At 42.6% G+C, this 20,160-nt stretch overlaps 2 protein-coding genes across 3 annotated transcripts in view; both read right to left on the bottom strand.

The window, feature by feature from the left end:
- Positions 1-1,593: 1,593 nt before the first annotated feature.
- On the bottom strand, positions 1,594-10,167 carry ISCA1 (iron-sulfur cluster assembly 1). The gene is made up of 4 exons (XM_075079411.1): positions 10,004-10,167; positions 8,670-8,723; positions 6,865-6,970; positions 1,594-4,132 (listed from the first exon to the last, which is right to left on the bottom strand). Exons 1-4 carry the CDS (start codon positions 10,082-10,084, stop codon positions 3,984-3,986), a joined length of 390 nt encoding a protein of 129 aa, XP_074935512.1. The 5' UTR covers positions 10,085-10,167; the 3' UTR covers positions 1,594-3,983.
- Positions 10,168-12,677: 2,510 nt separating this feature from the next.
- Positions 12,678-20,160, bottom strand: part of TUT7 (terminal uridylyl transferase 7) — a 37,066-nt gene continuing 29,583 nt past the window's right edge. For both annotated transcript variants that reach the window (XM_075079409.1, XM_075079410.1), the window contains 3 exons: positions 15,562-15,635; positions 15,334-15,397; positions 12,678-14,187 (listed from right to left, as the gene is read on the bottom strand). In XM_075079409.1, coding sequence (XP_074935510.1) covers positions 14,123-14,187; positions 15,334-15,397; positions 15,562-15,635 — 203 coding nt within the window. In that variant the 3' untranslated portion in view covers positions 12,678-14,122. The remainder of the gene's footprint in view (positions 14,188-15,333; positions 15,398-15,561; positions 15,636-20,160) is intronic.

The following is a 20,160-nucleotide window of genomic DNA, read 5'->3' as shown; positions in this document are numbered from 1 at the left end:
CCGCTGAAAGGGACCGCAAAAGGTGACGGCAAAGACCTTCCTTGAATTCAGCGGCTACTCTTCCCTTCGAGAAAACTGCCCGATACTGCGTACAGAAGCGGCTATTCAAATGCCACTCAAACCCAAATGCAAGGGGGATTGTGATAACTACTCTCCTTTTTGCTCACCGTGGTGAAACACCATATCTCATATATGTTAAAAATTGGCAGTAAAGAACAGAGCAGGCTGAACTGCTCACTGTCTGGCAGATCACCTTATAGAAAAAAAGCGCTGTACTGGTCATGACAAAAAGTAATTCTTCCAAGTACTCTTTTGAAGTCTTTCAGGACAAACACAGAGGTGCACACTCTGCTGCATTAGAAAACTATGGAATTCTTCTGTCACAAGAAACTGCAAAATTTTAGCATCATAAAAAAAAAAAAAATTCTAATAAATGGCCAGGCAGCCAGTGTAAGCAAAATAGTGCTATAGCTGGAGAATTTTTCCACTAGTGAAGGTGCTGATTTAAATAAATGGGGAAAATAATAATTATCATAAAAACCCCAAACAATAGAAGCAACCTATAGCAGATAGGATTTAACTAGAAAAACCCCAAAACTCTGTCTCTTCAATATTAAATTTCATAGTCCCATTACCTGCACCTTATTTTTTATTTTGGAGTTCAAATTATTTTTGTTCCTTCACCTGTTGTCAGGACGACTTGCATATTGAACAGTTCAACATTTGTCCTAAACAAGTTGTTCTTCTTGAGCCACTGAAAGAGAGCTATAAAAAGGGGTGGATCAGGAATACTGACTTGCGGCTGCAAGTGTGGGTTTTTTGCAGGTTCTGTAAGAACTCCCACAGAAAGGTAACTGTTGCATTTCCAGGCTCCTGACAGTATGAAGGATTTGATTCTCTCTCTCTTCAGCATCATGAATATAAAACTGTATCAACAATCTCTAGTATTTTTCCCAGATTTATTACTTCACCCACTATCATTCACATGATCTTCACGTAATTCACAGGATCTTCACATAAAAGGAAAAGGAAACTTAGCTTTAGTGGTGGAAAGACTGCGTCCAAGAGAAAACCCCAAACATGTCATGAACGCGGTACATTCTGGTGTACCAGCGCCATTATGCAGCGCTGAGGTGGAATGGCCAGGAATGCCCGCGGGTCTGACCCTCAAATTGCCTAGCCACGTAAAAACCTTTTATGCTAACAGTTACTTTCATCAAAATCATTATGCTGCATTAAAGCACACCACAGTGTCTTTTTGGCATGTAGAAGTCTTCAAAATAAGGATCTTGACTGGTAGAATTTTTGCCCTGATAACAGCGTGTCAGAGTGTAATGGAAGTCCACGCATTAACAGCCCACCCTTCTGTATGCATAAATACCTTTTTGTACATAGTTTATTCATTTTTTAACCAATGTTTCCATGCTATTCCAATGCTGTTAATACATGTTTAATATTTCAGAGAAACACTAGCTCAGGTAACAGTAATATTGGATAGACTTTGCAATCCCAGCATACAAACCTGTCCCCCCCCCAACCCCCCGCCCAGTGCTTGCTTTTACTGTAAGTAGAATCATTCAAGATAGGACTGTGTCATGCTTACCAACAGGCAATATTTATTATAACTGAGAACCGTACATACAGTATTGCACAAAATTATAATGGACAGATCAACAAAATCACATCCCTATGTAACTGCAAATAGCTCTTTAACAGAAGTTTAACACATTGTGCGTTAGGTGTCTTAGTAAAGTGACAATTTAGAGGATTATTTCATGTGCATACAGAAATGCAATTTTCATTCAATGCATATACGCAGACCACAGGAAAAGGATTGCTATACATGCTATAGGTCTAAAATAACCTCAAATCAACTCCCCCACACCCCAAAACAAGTTAAATAATTAAGTACTAGCACCCTCAGCAACCACCAATGCTATCACATCCAGTCTTATCCTCTAGCAAGAAGCAGAGAAATGCAATCTGAAGAACCACCCTTCACTTGGGAGTTCTAGACATATTAATGCAGCCAAATAACATTAACTGCGTTTTTTTTGACAAGACTGAAAGGCTTACAGCACTATAAATGCACCTAGCCAGTGTATTACCAGTAATTGCCATATTACTATATAAAGTAACTGCGTACAATGCTTGGCTGTTCAAGCAAGTAAGTGTTTTTACATCAAAAGGTGATATAGTATACAACCAAAACCCAAGTATTTAATATTAAACTACGTGTGGAAATTCTGACCACCTGCTCCTGTGCACCACATGAAACAGATCAAGAATTCTTTTATTTTTTCATTTTTATTCTTCCCTCTACACCTTTCCCTAAATGGCCTGGGAAAAATGTGTAGGGGGAATAAAACATAGCTGCAATCCTATGTTTTCAGCACATCACTATTCCCAAAGCTGTTGACAGGCACGTGTGTACAACTGTCCAGGTCAGCATGACCTCTGGATGCAATGCCCTCAGTTCACTCCCTCCCCAACACCTTCTTCTCCTTGGCTGCAAGATCCCAGCCCCTGTTGTCCCCTACTTTTTATTTGCACCCCTTTCAGCAGCAGCTCCGAGCAGCTGACCAGGCAGACATGTCACCTTCTCTTCTGCACAAGTGAGCAGCTTAGCTGCAGGTCACCTCTGGGCAAGGAGGGGAACATGGAGATGGAAGGATGGAACGGTACTTCTCTCATGCCTGCTTTTGGGAAGGCCTGGAGGGACATCTACACTTCTGCCTGAGCACCAGCAAAGAAGTGCTGAAGACTTTATAAGCTTGAAAAATGCTGGTTTACAAAAACAAAATTCTGATTAGGAGAAAGTAAGCTTAAATTCAAAAGAAAAACTGGCCTCCTATAAACATAATATTTTCATTACTGCCTACAATTATGAAATACTAAGCGTTTTAAATTATAAATGCTTTTTCTCCTGTTATCAAGTTAACCACGAGACAGAAGTTAAATAGAAGTTATCATAAGCTTTGGTGAAAAACCCTAGTGCCTACAGAGTTACAAAACAGAGTTCAAGCTGTAACAAAACTAGTACCAGACATGACTGCAAAAAGTAATGAAAAACACAAGACTTCTCTCTCAAAAGAAGTGCTCATAGCTTTTGGTGCACAGACACCACATTCTGTGAACATCGGGAATCAGAACCTGGAGGCAGTTTTACCAACTTTGCAATTTAAATCAAGAAAGATAAACACCAGAAATGTGAGAAACAAGGCCTGTGTGCATCCTGCTTTAGTACTCCAGTGCCTGAATATACTTCGTGTTCTTGAAAATTACTTTCTAAGTACAAAAGAGACTCGACTTCAACAAGGAACAGAATTAAAATTGGGTTAGCCCATTTTGAAGTATTACTACAAGCAGTGCTATTGTAGCCTACCACTATAGTATGACATTAACTTCTTTCTGGACTCCCCCAGATTTATGAGAAAATCACCAGAAAACCCACACATAAAAGGATAAAGGCATCAGAAAACTACAAAAACAAAGCAAGCACCTACATAATCATAGTGAACTCTGAAGCTGAGGGCTGTGTGCCTGTGTATGTAAGTCTTTATAAACAAACACATACACAGGGTTGGGTTCGTTCTCCCTGCCCCCAAATCAAAGCAGAACACATAGGCAGTATATTCTTTCAAATGGGTTTTGGACAGGGAAGTGTGAGTACAGTGGACAAACAAAATGGCAAAGGACAAGAACAGTGAGATTTTATTTCCTCGGCATGTGAAAGTACAGAGATGTTACTACAGCACTTACTGTTCTTACCTTTGGATCCCAACTCATCACAAGTTACAGCATAACTACATAACTGGTGGAACTTAACACCTAGATTACATTTAAAAAATTATTAAACTTTATTTTTCTTATTGGCATCCACTTTAAGCAGTCTACAAACCTGAAGAAAATGCATTTGCTTCCAAAAGCCACAATAGTAAGGGTTTTGGGGTGTTCTAAGTCAAAGAAGTAGTCCTGAGATTTCAGATGTTAAAGCTTTCTCCACAGCCACATGTTCCTTTGATGTTTGGATTATTGAAGACAAATTCACTGGACAGTTTGTCTTCCACATAGTCCATTTCAGTTCCTAGAAGTGTCAGCTGTGCCTTCTTCTCAATAAACACTCTAACCCCTGAAGACAAAGGAAAAAAAAAAAACATTACGTACAGCAGAGTCATCATTCACTTTAAATTCTCTTTTGACCAGTGACGTAAAGTGGAAGCTAAATACAAACACTACCAGTAAAACTTGGCTTCCCTGGCCTAACGTGAGGCACTTTCACAGCTGTTTTTACTCTACCTATAAAACTCCAGCAACAGTCTAGAACTGTTATTTGTACGTGCACATGAATGTATGTATTGGGGGGTGGGTGGGGGGAAGGGGGCATTTAGAAACATGATAACCAGGGAACTGATCTGCAGAACTTGGGGATGAATTTCGGCTTCAGTACTTAATTCCCGTGCGTTACAGCCTGTAACTGTGCATCCAGCAAGATGCCCCAAAACCTTGAAAAACCAAACATTCCTCTCTCAAACTGATTACTTTTCACTCTAACAAATCTATTAGGTCTACATTAACCTTTAGCAATACTGAATCCTGTAAGGCTGCAAGTGTGTGAACTTCCACATATATCACATTTTGTGATTAAGCACTAGTAGTTCATCTCAGGAACTAGAAAGAAAGTTACTAGAAAGTTACTGAACTTCAAAACTGCAATTCTGAGCTACGGTTGTGACTGGACTGCTTTAGTGGTCCACAGACTAGGAAATAATAAAATTGAATAATTGTATCAATAAACAGCAACAAGAACGACATTACATGAGAGATCGCTGGAAAGCTGTTTCATCACAGTAGACATTCAGAGAAAACTTATTACTACCACAAGTCTGCGGGTAACTGAATTGAATGTACACATTTTTGGGGTCACTTTGGACAGTAACTGACAGTGAAGGCTAAACCTCATGGAAGAGTTCATGGACCTGATCCCCAAAGCAGCCACCTGCTACCTAAAAGCCAGAAAATTTGTGCTAGGATGCAAAGCCACCAGCTCGCTGAGAAGAGAGCTATATAAAAGTGAGAGCCTTCACTGCAGATCTGTCTAGAAGCAACCAAAACAAAACAGGAAGCACACAGGCACACCTGAAACACTGTTTCAGTGTTCAGCCTTTGGAACTTGACATCTCCAGCCTCACTGAGGGAAACTACTTTTATCTTCCTTAAGATTCAAACCAGGAAAACGCCTTCTGAAAAGTGCATTTTCAGCCTTGTGCAGCTGGAGCAGGTCTGAGTCATGCAGAAGAGGTAACTCCAGAAGCCAGCTGAATTTGAAATCAAAAGGCACCTGCAGAGTTAGGTGCGAGTCCCTGTCTTACAACTCTGTTTAAGAGAATAAAATATATGAGGTGGTCACAGGTATTTTGAAGACAGCTGGAAGATGGGCTCTGCCTAGCAGCATAACTTCTGTAAGAAAATAATTGTGATATCCCACTAATCTCTTACTTTGCCACCAAAATTAACTGAAACATCCCTGGACATAAGTGAGTTCAGTAATGCCTAAAAGAAAAAAAAAAAAACAAACCCAAAACCACCCCCACAAAAGGAATTTTAGGAACCTTTAGAAAAAGAACAGAAACCAAAACAAACACTATTATGCTTCTGCAAAAATCAGTATTTGACAAAAAGACCGCTTAAAGAAATTTTTATAAACATTGGAAAAATGTATAGAACTGTGCTGGTTTTCACTGGGCTGGAGACAATTTTCTTCATAGTAGCTGGTATGGGATTGTGTTGTGGATTCCTGCTGCAAACAGTATGATAATACAGGGATGTCTTTGTTGTCACTGAGCAGGGCTTACACAGAGTCAAGGCCTTTTCTGCTTCTCACCCCACCCTGCCAGCGAGCAGACTGGGTGTGCACAAGAAGCTGGGAGGGGACATAGACAGGACAGCTGACCCCAGCTGACCAGAGGGATATCCCATACCATATGATGTCACACTCAGCATATAAAGCTGGGGGAAGAAGAAGGAAGGGGGGGACCTTCGGAGTGATGGTGTTTGTCTTCCCAAGTAACCGTTATGCACGATGGAGCCCTGCATTCCTGGAGACGGCCGAACACCTGCCTGCCCATGGGAAGTGGTGAATGAATTCCTTGTTTTGCTTTACCTATCACACTGCCTTTATCTCAATCCACGAGATTTATCACTTTTACCATTCCAATTCTCTCCCTCATCCCACCAGCGGAGGGGTAGAGTGGGCTAGGTGGGGCTTAGCTGCTGGCTGGGCTTGAACCACAACAGGAACTTTAGCAACAGACTTACCATGGGATGCCTAATGAAATTATCAGGCAGAAAGCTTATTTACCAGCATATGAAAACTATTTTTAAAATACTCTTAAATTAAAATAATAGAAACCATTGTTACAAAGCAGTGTTAAGGTTAAAAGCATTAAGAGGTTAAAAACAAATTACAAATCAATGAGCAGTAAGACTAGTTACAGAAAATAACTGTGGAAATCCCTTGCAAATAAAATCTTTACTTTGCCAAGCCTTGGTTTAGGTAGGTTGATAAAATATTCCTTCATACACACATTTTTCTATATTTTTCTCTAAGTATTTAGTATCAGCTGCCTCCAAAGACATGAATGATGGACTAGACAATTCTGGTGGAGTAGCCTCTGAAGCAGAGGCTGCACAGCTGCAGATTTTAACTAACTGGTTACTTCAAAACAGAAACTAAGGTGACAATTCCCCTGACAGAACAGGAGGGCCTCTTGCTACAACTCATCACTTCAGCAAGTTCTAACCTGTAATAAGTTATTCTTCCCCACCACCACAGAGGTTTGCTCTGCTGCATCAGAAACTCACCATCTTGAACTACTTCTTCATCAGAGTCTCCTTTCGATTTGGTATATTCTAACGTGTAAGAAAGTCCATTGCATCCTCTTGTACGAACACCCACTTTCACGCCTACCTAAAAAACCAAACCAAAACAAAAAAACAACCCCACATTAATGACTTTTTAAAAAAACCTATTCTGGAACACCAAGATATAAAGTATGCAGAACAACAAAATGCTGACATGTATTATCCTCCACTACCTTAAAACAGAAATGAATCAGCTTAATGGATTAAGAGGTAGCAGGTTTTTTTTCTTTTACAAAATTGACTGCCAAGGTAGAAGCAAACATCAGATGTTTGCTACTGTGGATCAAGCCCAAAAATTTTAAAGCAATAAACTGCCAGCACTCCTGTAGGTGCCTGGTCAAATTTCAAAGACTGATATTTTTGTGACTTCAAATTAAAGTTTACTCAGATGCTAATTCAGGCGCTTCATTAAGATTGTTGACAGTAACAGTTATGAAGCTGTGAGGCCAAGACAAGGACAGTTACTAGATTTTCACAGAACTTTTGTAATGACACCATCCGAAAACTTACTTCAAACCAAAGTTTTGAAAAATGTACTTTGATTTCCTCATTATCTCTATTGCCAGTCTCACATAAAAAGCAATCCCCTCCTTAAATCAAGTTCTTATTTGCTTACTGTTCAAACTGCCCTTAAAAGCCAACCTAGTCAACATGTATAATCATCACAGTAACCAACAAGTCTGGCAAAGAGAGCACCCGTGTAAGTGAAGAACTGAAAAAAGGTTTTAAAGAAACAGAAAACCGTCTGTGTACAACAATCTTTCCAAAGTGTCTGTACCACTTTCCACACACCCACGATTCATAACTGGAGAGGAAAATGATATTGTCTATCTCTGTAATCAACATTATGATAAAAATGCATCCAAGCATATCACTTATCAAGTGGGTTCTCAGACAAACAGTGTTTCATCTTTTCAGACTAAATACCTTTCTCTACAGGAGCTGCGACAAATAATGGGCTGGAAAACGTGAACACCATTTATAGCAAAGGGATGACTGGCCAGCTAAACCACAGGCTTAGGGCTTCCTTAGGATGGTTTAAAACATTAGAACAAAGAGTCTATTTAGTTGCAGATGTGCAGGAAGCAAAAGAAACAATAGGCCTTGTATGAAAGTTAAGAGAAATATTCTTCTCGAAATAACTTACTCTGAAGAAGAAAATCTAATGTTTGTTTTTATAATGGCTAGAAACACAGACTCTGGGTGTTTCTCCCCAGAGAAGACGACAAACTTAAACAGTTATTTAGAGAAATGCTCATTACTGAAAAAAAACACAACATTGTCTAGCAAGTTCACTAAGAATCAGATGCTTTCCCATGGGTATGAATCTAGCTTTATTACTATACACTTCAAAATGGGGATTCCTACATGAATTTAATGAACAATGTCTTAATACCAACAGCATAAGATCTCTTACCCTATCAGAAGTCACCACTATGCCATACTACAAGACTTCATTACAATATAGCTAAAAAATAGTTTGAAGCTTAAAATGTTTTCAACTTTATCCGTCTCAGAAGTAATTGTGCAGTGAAATGGCATTACAGTCTTATTTTCTGCATTTAATTTTATAAAGAGATGAAGCTCGATATATAAACAAGCTTACGCGTACCCCTCCAAAAAAAGCAGCCAACATCTCTAATGAACACCTCAGTGCTTATTTCAAACTACATTAGCCAGAAATGCTGTGCAGTCATCAGCTAACATCTCATCACGATCTACAGGTTGGCCCTGTTTATACTTACATGCTCAGGTTTATCTTTAAGAAGCAGTTTTATCTTCTGAACAGCTGATGGAGTCTGAAAAAAAACAAAAACACGTTCATCAATTTGACATGGGCTTTTTTTGTTTATTTGCAGCGAGTGCTTCCACATATTAAAGTGTGCAATGTTGCTGCACATTTGTACTAGAAAACATTTCTATTCCACCTCTGTGCACTCAAATTTTCTCAGTTTACGTTTGTCTCCGACCTGCGACGCCCACGTTCAGCCAGTACTGGCTAGGCTGTGTTCTACTTGAAGCTCACACCTGATCCGAAGATAGGCACTCTGCTGTAAAACTGCTCTATCTAACCCCTGCAGAACACACCGCCTCTTCACTCCCCTCCTCAACCACTCTGCCAGCAAACAGATAGCTCAAGAACTTCAGTCCTCAATGTTAGGGTGTTTGTGGGGTGTCGTCGTCCCCCCCCCCCCGAAATCACCATGCAGTCCAATCAAGCAGTTCTGCTCTTGTGAAACTTTTGTCACATTCACATCACAGAGAAAAATCAATTAGGCACAGAAACGTTTCTGGCCTACTTTTCTCCTCCCACTAACCTGGAGGCGAACTGTGACTTTACCGCAGACAAAGTCACTGTTAGCACAGACGTAGCTGCTGCAGAAGCGCAAGACCACAACACAAACAGATAAACATGTAAGCGTGTAACAGAAATTTTTCAGACGCTGAGAAAAAGGAAAAGCACTACTTCTTACGTTAAGTTCTTACCATGAGCAGGCTTAAGCACGCAAAGCAAACTAGAAGTCTGACTTGCAGCAGCAAACCTTTTCTCGTTACCGCTATTCATCTTTATTTGTTGCAAAATCACTACTGAACAGGAATTACCTGCTTTGAAAAGCCACTGAACTACACGCTCTTAATCTGCGCCCGTTCCTGCCGGGAACGGGCCCCGCTTCCCCCTGCACCAGCCCCCGCCGGCAGCCAGCGCAGGGCCCCAGCGCTGCCGCCGGCAGCCAGCGCGCTTCCCCGATTAACAAAAGGACGCAAAGCCTCCTTGGAAACAACCCGCTCGCCAGCTTCGGCCGAAAACGCATTTCCATTTTTTTTTCTTCTTTAGTAAGTACGCTTCTTCGGTGACTGCGCAAAAAAAGCCCCCCTCCCCCCGCAGGAGGGGCACGCAGGGCGCCCCCCCGCCGTGGGGCCGCCTTCCCCCGCCGCCCGGAGCGGGGTGTCGGGCGGGCGGCCGGGCTGGGCCGGTGGCGCGGTTCCCACCCTCCACCCCGCCGCGGGGAGGCCCAAGGCCGGCGGTCCGAGCGCTCCCCATCCGCGGCGTGGCGTGGCGTGGCGTGGCGGCACTGACCAGGGTGAGCGCGGCGCGCGTGGCCTGGATCTTGCGCTTGCTGACGGCGCGCACCGTGGCCCGTACCACCGACGAGGCCATCACCCCACTCCGCCGCCCTCTGCCATGGAGCGCCGCCGGCGTCACACCGTGACGCCACGGCGCAGCGTTCGCTCCCGGCGCCCGCCCCTATTGGGCGGTGGGCTGTGATCGGCAGGCGGCGGTGGCAGCGGGTTCCGCCCCCTTCCCCGGCCCCGAGAGGGGCGGGGCTGCGCCGTGACTGGACGCAGAGATAAGCGCAGGGCTCGGCGGCGCTCGGCCCGGGCGGGGTCGGGTGGCCCTTGTTCGCCTCAGCGCGGGGCGGCGGCGGGGAGGCGCCCCTTGGCCCGCTTGTCCGCCGTCCCCAGCTACGGGGAAGTACAGGCAAAGGGAGGCGAGTGTTTATTGCTGGTGGCGCAGACGAGCGTTTCAAGAACCTTGCACGAGGCCGCTCCACAGGGAGCGCTGTCGCCACAGGCGGAACCCGTGTGCGGAGCGGCGCGGCGGGGACGAATGTCCCGGCGAAGCCTGCAGAGCGCGGGGGCGGCGGCTGCTGCCATCCATCACGGATGATAACGCGCCGTGTGGGCCCTCGTCCCGCCGGCTTCCTCCCCTTTCCCCCAGAACGAAGCCCGGCCGGAGCCCGGCTGCTCCCCTCACTCGACGCCTGCCATCGCGCACGGTCACGTGCCACCGCCCAGGCCAAAGCACGGGTGGCAGCCCGGGGAGGTGCGCTGGGGCGAATACGGGGTCGTGAGCCAACCTGATGGCCTTGGCCCGGGAAGGCTAATCCCATTGCTCCAGCTTGGATGACGGCTATGCCAGGAGAAAAACAAGTTCCAATTCTTTGTTGCCTCTAATACTTCAAACCTGTGTTCACGTGTATTTACAAAGTCTGAGCACGAGCAGCATGTCACATCTCATCACCACATCTACGTTGGGTACCCCATTGTGAGCTTAGCTGTTCGAAAGAGCCTGATGGCAAATGCACAGATGTTTTTCTTTTTTACATATGTAATTATGCCACTACCCTTTAACGAGGCACAGTACTTCTACCTCAGATACGAAGATAGCATGTGTATAAAAAGTTCTTTAGCTACACAAAATCTTTCACACACAGTTTGTGCAACTTGGGCACCCATCCTCAACTAAAAAGTGCCAGCTTAGGGATGGGAGGGGCTTCCATCTACTCTCAGCCTGAAGCTGAAGTCAGTAATAAATAATGTACGCATGGAGAGGCGATGCTTGTGAATGGATGCAGCCAACATCACCTTCTTCATTCACAGTCTACCTTGCAGGCATAAAGGGCTTTACCTTCTTGTACTTCCGCAGGATGCTTCCAACCATCACTCTTCAGTCACCTGTCTGCTGAATGAACCTCAGCACGAAAGACTGAGAATGGGCTAGAACAGCCGCCTTTTTCTAAGGTGCTTTTCATCTTCAGCACATTACCAAAAGAAGACGAAACCAAAAGTTGGTGTTAAAATCTAACCAGTTCAAGTGAATAACAAGAAATACTATCCATGACTTTGTTAGTATAGGGAAAAAAATACTTTCTTTGCTAGCAAGCTTCCATTTAGGTAGCTGTTTCAGGCCCCAAAAAGTTACTAGCAAAGATAATTTTCCATGTGGCTTCTACAGTTTCCATAAAAATGCGATGAGGTTTATAGAAGAATTCGTTGTGTATTAAATACATTAAAATAAGATTTTTAATGGATGGGGACCTGGTTTTAAATACATCTGTGAAACAGATCTCATGAGAACAACTAAATTAGGGGAGATGGATGTGTGTTAATCTAGTAGTTTAAGCTAATTGAGATTAAATTGCCTAAGATGGGAAGTTAACTGCTGCATACCTGAAACACAATTTTGTCCTTCTCCTTTTTTTCAGCACTGATAACTAATCACTTGTAACACAAGATATTTTCAACTTTGGAAACAGGGACATCAGAAGCATACGAAACTCCTGTGAAATATGACAGTAGCACTTTTTTTCCCAATTAAAAAAAGCAGCACAAATGAACAGTGCTACTCAGCGTCCCACTGTATCATTGGAGGGACTGAGTACACAGGTGGTTCAGAAGTAGTCTTTTAAAGTATTAGTTTATTAGTATCTGTTATTACATTTTATTAATATGAATTTAGTTGTAAACTATTATTTTAGGTTATTACTATTAGTTGTGATACCGTTCTTTTTCTATAAAAGAAAAGTGTCCTTTCAGGGTTATTCTTTCTATATGGAAAGTTGCTTCCCTTGACAATATACTCCCATATGGCAAGTAGGATCTTACATGCCAAGAATTGTTATGAAAAACTTTCTTCAATTTTAATTTTCAATCAATTTACTAAATTTTACAACACCTGAATCCAGCAGATATGTATGCCTCCTCACCTGTGTTTATTCTGTGTCACATATCATTCTGTAACTTATGATTATGCTTTTTGACTATGGTGTAGGCAAACAAAGGATTTATTAGTTCCTGATTTAATGCTTGTAATATATAACCCACGTTTGGGGTTTTATTTTAGGTGGATCTGCAGAATGAGTTTTCATTCAGATGTGAGTTCAGAAATGTCAGTTGAAAACTTCACTGCTGAACTACAAAGTATCACAAACAGAAGAGGGCAAGTATGCATAAATCTGATTTTTTTTTTTAAAGAGAGAATTTCTATCTTTGACATTATTCCATAGTCCCTCAGAGGCTTACACATTTCATTCCCAGCAGGAAAAAAAAGTAGCTCTGAACAGAGGGCTAAATAAGGCATACAGAAGTCATGTCAGTCTTTCTTTTTTTGGGGGATATGAATGAAAAGCTACAAGAATTAACTTACTTTCAAGGGAAAAACTGACTTAATTTCCTCTGATGAAGTATGCTACAGAAGACAAAGTTGAAATTATTTTCTGTTTGTTGCTGCCTAGTATTTCCTTGAAAATATGTTGAGGAAAGAACACAAAAGAATTTTTTGCAAAAGTTGCACATCTAGAAGTTTACAGATATCTGGCTACAGATGGATGAAAACCAAAACAGGAGTTGAGGATTTCTAAAACCAGGTAATTCTAATAAGTTATCATTACCTCTACATTTAAGTCAGCAATACCAAAAACAACATAAGAAGAAATTCAGAAACTTAAGTCTCATTTGTAATATGTGGTTTTTTTTTAAAAATTTATTTAAAATTCATAAATAACAGTGGTTCCAATTTTACCATGTAACTAATTCTCTCCTGAATAAGATAAGACGGTACATTACCAGCTCTGGAAGGACTTCAAGTAAAGCTCAAGTTCATACTACTACTTAAATTGTTCGCTGGTACAAGGATCCCCTTCACATTTTATGAAAATGTATGTATGTTTTCCCCCCTGTTGCCAAATATAATACCTCTATTCCTTAAAGCATTTTTGTCTGTATCCCCAAGGCCTTGAAAAAGATTCTTAGCAGCATCAAACAGGACTGACCTGTTTCTTAGTCTGTCTTTCTTCCTGTACACAAGCACAGCAGCAAATGAACTCCCATAAAAATCACAGAACAGAAAAAAACCCAAGAAATCTCCGTGGCACTGTTTGTCCAGAGATTGTTCTACGTATGTTTACTAGTGTCTATGTTTTCAGTTCTCTACAGGAAAAAAAATAATGTAGTAGTCTACAAACATTTCATACACTTTTACACAAGGATTCAGTAAACAATCAACATTAATAAATATTATTTGCGCCTTCAAAAATCAATTTTTGAAGAAAATATAATGTATTTGGCTTGCACACAATTTAGTGCATTTCAGAATGTTCAGGTGGAACGACAAAACCTTGAAAACGGTCCATTTTTAGTACCTGCCCTTTTCTATATGATTTACCTAGTAAACAAATATAAAACATCATGGCTTTCTATTAAAATGTTCAAACAATCTATTTAAGAGCAGGGATCCATATTAAACTCCACAGTTGCTTATACTAGCAATCTAAAATAAAACACCCATATTTCATTAAAATTAAGTTGACGGTTGTCTGTGCTGCTGTCCTGTGAATCCAGATGCTTTAGCCAAAGAAATTTTTTTTAAATGAATGAAGGGCCTGTATTGCAGTTAAACAGTGCTTAATATCCCTCATTATTCTTGTTGGGTCCTCTTCTGTGAGGCTTTTCCCTGAGTCATGTATTTATTGGAAAGGCTGCCTAAGATTGGGAGGAAGAAAGCATCACACTTTAAAGGTTTGTTTTTGTGTTTTTTTTTGTTTTTTTGTTTTTTTTTAAAAAAGACATAATACAACTGAAACAATCAAACAGGAGAAAATTACTGTTAAGTCAAACTATAATGAAAGCACACACAGATCAACTTTAGATCATTACCTGCTGGAGGACAGTAGGAAATATTGAAGTACAAAAAATTGAAAACTAGCATTTTTTTTTCAACCAAACATGTAATTACAAATCACTTTGTGTTTAAAATCCCCAAACTTAGATTTGGAAAAGCCTTGCAGTGAAAACAGGAAATACTGTGTCTTCCCAACAAAGCTGAGAATTTTCATTTGAGATACTTAACTGCAGTTCAGCTTTCCAAAGTTTGTAAAGACTACTCAGGTCCCCCTTCAGGTGCCCCAGAACAGATGTATATATTTTACTGAAAAAACCCAAGCTGCTCAAAGGTTTGCAAAAGTGTACTAGAAACACAAAGGTATTTAAAAAAGCAGTTGCTTTTCAAGTCTTCATTGTACCTGTTAGTAAGTGTGTGAAATTACTGTAAAGAAGGTGCATTTGTAACCATGCACCTAACACAAACATCTCTGATCCAGAAAGAGTACATAAAGGCCTTTATGTTATCATCTAACTCCTACTTGTAAATGTAATTTTAACTTCCTTGCATTTTGGCAGCTCAGACCAAGGGTGTGATTTGATAGCCTCTCCTAAGTTAGCTGATTATGTGGAATGCTAGACAATTATTCTCAGGAAGCCTCACAAGAAAGTGCTCCACCCGTTGTCCATGAAGAAACACAGAACCCCGTGTATGCCAAAACAGGAGAGAAGATAGAGATTGATAAAAACCCACCATATTCTTCTGCAGAATAAATCTACTGGATTTCATTTTTCAAAGAAAATATGCATGGAAGTGACATGCCTAAGTTTTGCTTCCAAAAATAAACTGAAAAAAATACACACTTTTCCAGTAAAAAAAAAATGTGGCTTCACATCAGAATTATCTAGCGACCTGTCCAGACTGCTGCTGTGTTCAGCAAATTAGTCCCATAAGGACTGTTGGGGAAAGCATGTTAAATACAAATGGTTTTACACAGAATTTCTGAATTGAAATGAAGATATACAAACCTGACTGGGGACTCAAAAATACTTTTCCTTTTTGTTTCTTTTTTTCTTCATGTATAAGAATTCCCTGTAAGCAACACATACACATTGATGAACCAACAAAATTGAACTATGGCATTCCACAATAAAAAATGAAAGGTTCTCCTTGAAAGCTTAAGTAAAGTTACTTTATACAGACTTCAGAACATTTAAAGAGAAAAAGATCTAAGAAAAAGGAGACTTGGTGTTTACCTGATTTAGTCTACCAGCATGTTTGGCAGTGCTGGGTAAAGAAGGGGATCCACACACTTCTGGTTTTGAACCACCTGAAAAGATCATAATATAACAAGGATTTGCTAATTTGAAACTAGTTTCCATTTCAGGTATGATAAGATATAAAAATACCATAATATTTGCAGTCTACCTTCATAGAATATAAAAGGTAGGACATTATAAAACTGAGGAAAATAACAATGAGGAAAACTGGCACAAGGAGGTGAGATGCATCCACAGTTAAGGATCTAAGTCAGGAACCTACAATAAATTAAGCTCTGTATCCTCCTCCAGAATCAGAGGGAGAAAGGGAACTTCAGAGATTGAATGAAGATACGGTGATAACTGAATCGCCTATAGTCTCACAAAATGTTTGTAGCACAGCAAAGGACAAAGTCTTATCTCTCAGGCCCTGGTGCTCATAGTCCTCTATTCAACTGGAGAGAACACTTCAGGAACTAAGCAAGCAAAACACAGACGAAGCCCACCCTATAGTAATTCTCTTCAAATTCAGACAAAGTAATTCCCAAAATACAGATAATGGACAAAAACTCCTACTCCCGAATTCTTGATTTTAGATATATGTACTGTACAGCCTCAGCATGGTTCTCATATGATGAATGTTATAAAATACAACAATGTTACTGACTACAAAGCAGGCAAACTCCCCTTCACCTTGGCAAACTCAGTATCATGGCAAATGGAAAGGTAGAAAGAAGTGGTCAACGAGACAAGGTTAAATATAAAGAAACTCAGAAAGTTAAAGTTAGACTTGACATAGACCTTCAGAAGGTCAGAAGCTGAATAAAATGTTTCAATTTTTAAATATTTTCTGTCCACCCACACTTCTAGTGGTCTCTTGAACTAAGAACACTTCTACATACCTTGAAAGTTATAAAAATATTTGCATCATTTTCCTCCCACTTCCAGACTTTGTTAGCAGAGTCTTATGCCCTCTTCCACCAGATACAACTGATTAAGAAAATTGGCCTTGAGTCTTATTTGGTATTTGAAGTTTCTACTGGAGCCGTTACTGTACTTCAGGTACCACCTCATGGAGACGACTGGCAATTTTATCTCCTCCTCTGAGAGGTTTTTTATGGAGGAAATACAGAATGGCACCTTGGCTACCTTCTTCTATAATGCCTCCTCCTCCATTACAACAACTTCTCAGTCTCTTGAACATCCTTGGGTAGTTAAGATACACCTGTTGATATTGCTTTGGCAGATGGTTTCAGTTCTGTCTAAGGTTAATAAGCAATTTAAGAATATCATCCGGAGGCCTGCCCCAGGGCTCGATAGCTATGCGTGGCAGGGTATGTGGGACAGTATGGGCAAACGCTTAAGACTGAGGGCACCCCCAGTGTTCTGGGACTTCACCCGGGAACAAGTGCAGAATCCTGAAAAATTAGTAGAATATTTGAGGGAAGTATGTTGTCACCCTGGCAATCCCAGAGAGACACAAATCACTGCCATGTGCTGGGGCCTGGCCCATGCCTACTGAGCCCTGTTTAACACTATTCAGTACCCCCAAGGGGAAGAGACGGCCTCTGGATCTAAACAGACAAAGACAAGGGAAGCTACAAGCACCACCGCCTCTCAAACCCCCACAACAGACCCTGTGGCTGCTCCAACCCTGGTGACAAGCACTGCGGACACTCCAACCCCCACGACAAGCATTGCAGCTGAATCAGAGGACCAACCCGTGCCAGTATCAGTCGCCCCTCTACACAAGAAGAAATTCTGGAAGACAAAGTCAACTCGTTTAGAAAGAGATGATGAAGAAGCAGGGCCATCACAAGGAGAGGGGGAGGAAGAGATACATGAACTCATACATGAAATGGAAACTCATACATGAAATGGAAACTACCCCGATCCCTATCCTTGAGTGAGCTGCGAGATATGCAAAAAGATTTTGGCATCGTGCCGGTGAACACATTGTCACCTGGCTGCTCCGATGCTGGGGTAACGGGGCCAGCAGTCTGGAATTAGAGGGGAAGGAAGCCAAACAACCGGGATCCCTCTCTAGGGAAGGGGGCATTGACAAAAAAATTGGAAAAGGGACATAAGCCCTCAGCCTCTGGAGGCAACACCTGTCCGGTGTGAGAGAAAGGTACCCCTTCAAGGAAGATATTGCATATTACCTAGGAAAATGGATGACCATGGAGAAACGTATCCAGTACTTGAGGGAACTAGCTGTGCTTGAGGTGATTTATGGTGACCTGGATGATGGAACAGTCATCCAAAGATCCAGAGGAAGGCCGGGGCACACGACCCATGTGGTGGAACCTTGTATGGAGCGCACCATCGACACATGGGAACTCACTGGCAGTAATGTCCTGGAGAGATGATGAGGCACCAACGGTGGCAGATGTGATTGATAAAATCCAGGATTACAAAGCAAATCTCTCTTCCTCCCTCGTCTCGGCTGTGGAGAAACTGTCCCGGGAGGTCCAGCAACTCACAGAAGATATCTCCTACTCCCCACCAGTACGGACCAGTATCTCAGCCATTAGGAGTAAGCGTCCCTCTGCCCAAGAGAGGCAACACACACCACGGGGCACCCTGTGGTTTTACCTGCGTGACCACAGAGGGGACATGAGGAGGTGGGATGGAAAACCTACCTCGACCCTAGAGGCACAGGTACGTGAGCTGCAAGGAAGAACAATCACTCAGGGAGGTACTTTCAGGAAACCTGCTGCCCCAGTTTCCAGTGAGCAGGTCCCCAGACAGAGGAGTAGAAGCACTGATTTTTATTTCTGATCCTAATAGAGACACTTGTGATTCGTATTGACAAGAAGTGAGTAGCGAATACTACAATCGGGACTAGAGGGGCCCTGCCTCCAGCTGGGTGGAGGAAAGGGATAACCAGGTTTTATTGACTGTGTGGATCCGATGGCCTGACACATCTGACCCACAGGAGTACAAAGCTTTACTGGATACTGGTGCACAGTGCACCCTAATGCCATCAAACTATGTAGGGGCAGAACCCATCAGCATTGCTGGAGTGACAGGGGGATCCCAAGAGCTAACTGTATTGGAGGCCAAAGTGAGCCTACCCAGGAATGAGTGGCAGAAGCACCCCGTTGTGACTGGCCCAGAGGCTCCATGCATCCTTGGCATAGACTACCTCAGGAGAGGGTATTTCAAGGACACAAAAGGGTACAGGTGGGCTTTTGGTGCAGCTGCCTTGGAGACGGAGGAAATTAAACAGCTGTCTACCTTGCCTGGCCTCTCAAAGGACCCTTCTGTTGTGGGGTTGCTGAAGGTCAAAGAACAACAGGTGCCAATCACCACCACAACAGTGCACCGGCGGCAATATTGCACCAACCGAGACTCCCCGATTCCCATCCATGAGCTCATTCATCAACTGAAGAGCCAAGGAGTGATCAGTAAGACCCACTCACCCTTTAACAGTCCCATATGGCCAGTGCCGAAACCTAACAGAGAGTGGATGCTAACAGCAGACTATCGTGGCCTGAATGAAGTCACTCCACCATTGAGTGCTGCTGTGCCAGACATGCCAGAACTACAATACGAACTGGAGTCAAAGGCAGCTAAGTGGTATGCCACAACTGATATCGCTAAGGCGTGCTTCTCATTCCCTCTGGCAGCAGAGTGTGGGCCACAGTTTGCTTTCACCTGGAGGTGTGTCCAGCACACCTGGAATCGACTGCCCCAGGGGTGGAAACACAGTCCTACCATTTGCCATGGACTGATCCATAACGCACTGGAACAGGGAGAAGCTCCCGAAAACCTTCAGTACATTGATGGCATCATCGTGTGGCGCAGCACAGCGGAAGAAGGTTTTGAGAAGGGGAAGAAAATAGCCCAAATCCTTCTGAAGGCTGGTTTCGCCATAAAACAAAGTGAAGTTAAGGGACCCGCACAAGAGATCCAGTTCTCAGGAATCAAATGGCAAGATGGACATCATCAGATCCCAATGGATGTGATCAACAAAATAGCAGCCATGTCTCCACCAACTTGCATAAAGGAAACACAAGCTTTTTTACATGTTGTGGGTTTTGGGGTAATGCATATTCCAGATTACAGTCTGGCTGTAAGCCCCCTCTATCAAGTGACCCGGAAGAAGAATGATTTCAAATGGGGCCCTAAGCAACGACAAGCCTTTGAACAGATTAAACAGGAGATAGTTCATGCAGTAGCCCTTGGGCCAGTGTGGGCAGGACAAGATGTAAAAAATGTGCTCTACACCGCAGCCGGGGAGAATGGCCTCTGGCAGAAAGCACATGGGGAGACCCGAGGTTGACCCCTAGGGTTTTGGAGTCGGGGATACAGAGGGTCCGAAGCCCGCTATACTCCAACTGAAAAAGAGATATTGGCAGCATAGGAAGGGGTTTGAGCTGCTTCAGAAGTGGTTGGTACTGAAGCACAGCTCCCCCTGGCACCCCGACTGCCAGTGCTGGGCTGGACGTTCAAAGGAAACGTCCCCTCTACACTCCATGCAACTGATGCTACATGGAGTAAATGGGTTGCACTGATCACCCAGCAGGCTTGAGTAGGAAACCCCAGTCACCCAGAAGTCTTGCAAGTGATTATGGACTGGCCAGAAGGGAA

This window comes from Phalacrocorax aristotelis, chromosome Z (genome assembly GCF_949628215.1).
Source record: "Phalacrocorax aristotelis chromosome Z, bGulAri2.1, whole genome shotgun sequence".
NCBI lineage: Eukaryota > Metazoa > Chordata > Aves > Suliformes > Phalacrocoracidae > Phalacrocorax > Phalacrocorax aristotelis.
This window is presented reverse-complemented; position numbering and strand designations above follow the sequence as displayed.